The sequence below is a fragment of the Alosa pseudoharengus genome, unplaced genomic scaffold (assembly GCF_046254945.1).
Source record: "Alosa pseudoharengus isolate Yale_2024_CS ecotype anadromous, Long Island Sound unplaced genomic scaffold, YU_APseudo_1.1 YU_APseudo_1.1_scf_19, whole genome shotgun sequence".
NCBI lineage: Eukaryota > Metazoa > Chordata > Actinopteri > Clupeiformes > Clupeidae > Alosa > Alosa pseudoharengus.
In genome coordinates this window covers 16,239,934-16,243,367 of record NW_027468657.1, presented here as the reverse complement: position 1 = coordinate 16,243,367, position 3,434 = coordinate 16,239,934, and the positions used below count along the sequence as shown (strand labels likewise).

The following is a 3,434-nucleotide window of genomic DNA, read 5'->3' as shown; positions in this document are numbered from 1 at the left end:
AGGCCACGGCTGCTAGCTGTGAGAGGCAGGGTATTATCTCTTTCTTCCCCCTTACCTCACTTGTGAGGTATATCATCACCAGTCATCAGCCATCCGTGTGCTTGGCCCTCTTCTCACCCATCTCACCTGAAGCCCCATCCCTATGACTGCCCTATCATCGCCTATTACTGTCCCCCTACCTGGATTCCTGGCCCGTACAGCCTAGCGACCCACCACCTGCCCTATGACAACTCTGCCTGGATTCCTGGCCCATACTGCCGACCCACCACATGCCCTTTGACAACTCCTTTTCCCTGGACAATTCCAACGCTGGACTATTTGAACTTTCTGACACTAAATTAGGATTAATATCATACCGGATATGTAATCATCCCACCTCTTGTAACTTTCACCTCAGGTGGCTTTAAACACCATGTCCTATTCTATACACCTGACTATCATATGCATTTGTCATGTATACAGACCTTACTGTCCTGTATTTGACCCTAGGCAGATGGGTCAGGCCCTTGAGTCGTGGATCTGCTCGAGGTTTCCTCCTATATGTATCTCCAATTCTAGGGAGTTTTCCCTCGCCCCTGTTACCCATGGGCCTTCTTTTCTTTTCTTTTCTTTTCTTCTTTTTCTCTGATTGTCTACACTTTGTAAAGCGCTATGATACTGTACATGTGTAATGTTTTGGCACTCTATAAGCACAATTAAATTGAAAATTTAAATTACTGTATGGTAGGACTGCTAGCTGGGAGAGGCAGGGTATTACTGTATGAGTAGGACTGCTTCAGTGCCGTGGGCAGATAAGACTCCCTCTGATCACTAGTGGCAACAGAACACACACGCATTAGCAGAACTGGCCCTGAGTCTACATGGAGCTGACCGTGATGAATCACACAGCAACACACCTCCACACGTCTGCTGTTACAGCACCAACAGTGACACCTGGTGGTGGAAGTGGGAATTACATCTGCATGTGGTTCAACCAAAGATTATACATAGGCGGCGCAAGATCTTTCATCAGGAGCCCCTTCCGGGAACCCAGATCGAACTTTATGCAGAGCAGAGGCAGTGACTGTTCCATTGAAGTCTATAGCTCAGAATTTAGCCATAGCTCAGAATTTCACCACATATGCTAAGATCTCAGTTCTATAGAGTTAGGAATGTGAATTTGGGCACATTTCCATGATCCTCTGATCATTTCAGGCACCTGTGTGCTCATGTTATTTATTCTGCTGCTGCTGTTGGCTGGTTGCTATTGAAGGAACTAAGCCAGCTGAGAACTGTATGACAGGTGGAACGTCATCAATATGTCAACGACACGCCTTTTTATGCAGACAGGACTCGATCTCCATTTCACGCCCATAGACATGAACTACAATGAAGTATCTGACTCCGCCTTTGTATAATCCTTGGCTTAACACCTCAACCCAACACTTAACATGATGATACAGAGAGAGGCGATCTCTCAGGGCTGATCTGAGATCAGCTCTCCATCACAGACCTGTGCACTGAGGACTGCTTCCTGGTATGTAAGGACACATTGCACTGGAACACTGAGGGGTTTTTCCTGACTTTTATTGATGCTGTGTGATGGTGTGGGTGGATATGAAGAGGTCACTTTTAAAGACAAGCTGCTTCTGGACGATGGATGGATGTAAACTTAACATGGATTTGTGTGTGTGTGGAACTCCTGTGGTAAGTACATCATTTGTGACAGCCACATGATATGGTCACATGACAGTCAGTCCCAATGGGTTAGAAGTCTCTTTAGAAGCACCGACAGCACAGAGGCGTCACTTAGCAACGGCAGTGTTTCAATGACGGAACCTTGGTGACATTCTAAAGGCATTGTTCTAACGCTGAGTGTTCCAGCGTGGTAGCCTAGAAACAGCACGGCTCTAGCTCTCCCCCAAGGCCACCGAGACTCTGGGAGCTATTAGTCCCATCCAACCACTGGCTGGGAGAGGAGGAGAGAGAGAGACAGAGTTAGAGAAAAGAGAGAAAGAGGGAGAAAGAAAAATGAGAGGGGAGTGTGATTAGAGGAAGAACGAGTGGAAGAATGACAGGAGAGAGAGGGATGGGTGGGGATCTGTCATGTCAACATTCGAGAGAAAAGGATAGTGTGTGTATGTGTGTGAGTGTGTGTGTCAAGTGATGAGCAGCGTGCCTTCCTGCTCGTCCCCTGAGCTGCTTGTGATTGACAGGTCATTAGAGTCCCTCCTCACCCCTGACGCTTCTCTTTGTTTGTCCTCCGTTGGCGTGGTCACCGCAGGGCTTTTCAGCCCACCCACCACCTGCTGTCTCTGGCTCTGATTGGCCGGCAGGGGAAGGGGTGTGTCTGGGGAGCTGAGGGGGGAGTGGCCTCTAGACGGGTAGTTGATCAGAGCCACACCCCGCAGGTGGGCGGCTAACGCCAGGGCCCTCCTCCTGGCTGTGAGTGTGTGTGTGTGTGTGCATGTGTCTGTGTCTGTATCCCTGTGTGTGTGTGTGTGTGTGTGTGAGTGTGCAGCGAGTGCCAGCGCCCGTCTCCTGGCTGGACGGTGGCGGTAGATGAGCGGACCGATCCTGGGGCTCTGGAGCACGGGGGCCTCGTCCTCTGCAGCCTGCCCAGGAGAGGAGCCTCTGGCTGGGCCGCCGTCCTGCCCCGCCTGGGCGTCTGAGCTGGAGGAGTCCGAGGAGGAGGACAGGGGGGACACCGGCGAGACTGCAGAGCCAGCGGACTCAGGGGTGATGGGAGAGTCAGGTGTGTCAGGTGAATCTGGGGAGTCACGGGAATCAGGTGAAATAGCTGAGACAGGTGACAGGGGTGAGCCGGGAGACTCGGGCGACTCCGGTGAGTCAGGTAAGCAGTGTGTGTGTGAATGTGTGTGTGCGTGTGTGTGGGGGGGAGCGTGGCAGAGCGCGGCGAGCCCCAGGGCTGCGGCCGAGCAGGGCGAGGGGGTGGTGTCCGTGTGTGCGTGGGGGTGTGTGTCGCTGGCGGGGGGCGCCAGGGGGGCTATTCCCGAGGGGGGGGTCAGCAGCGGGATGTGACCTCGCAGGCGAGAGCCGCGGTGGAACAGACGATTCCAGGCGCGACCCAGGCGTCGTCGTGACGATGAGCGGCGGGATGAGTGACGGCGGAGCTGACGGCGCATCGCTGTACGAAGATTCTGGAGCATGGACACCTGAGAGAGGAGGAGAAGAGAGGAGAGGAGAGGAGAGGGGGAGAGGAGGAGAGGAGGAGAGGAGAGGAGGAGAGGGGGAGGAGGAGAGGAAGAGAGGAGAGGTGGAGAGGGGGAGGAGAGGACAGGAGAGGAGAAAAGGAGAGGAGGAGAGAAGAGGAAGAGAGGGGGAGGAGAGGAGAGGAAGAGAGGAGAGGCGGAGAGGGGGAGGAGAGGAGAGGAAGAGAGGGGGAGGAGAGGAAGAGAGGAGAGGTGGAGAGGGGGAGGAGAGGACAGGAGAGG

General features: G+C 53.5%; 1 protein-coding gene across 1 annotated transcript in view; it reads right to left on the bottom strand.

Moving 5' to 3' along the window:
* Positions 1-2,077: 2,077 nt before the first annotated feature.
* The window catches only part of lrp3 (low density lipoprotein receptor-related protein 3), an 11,120-nt gene continuing 9,763 nt past the window's right edge, over positions 2,078-3,434 (bottom strand). The window contains exon 8 of the mRNA XM_076292690.1: positions 2,078-3,155. Within this exon, the coding sequence (XP_076148805.1) occupies positions 2,139-3,155 (1,017 nt within the window). The 3' untranslated portion in view covers positions 2,078-2,138. The remainder of the gene's footprint in view (positions 3,156-3,434) is intronic.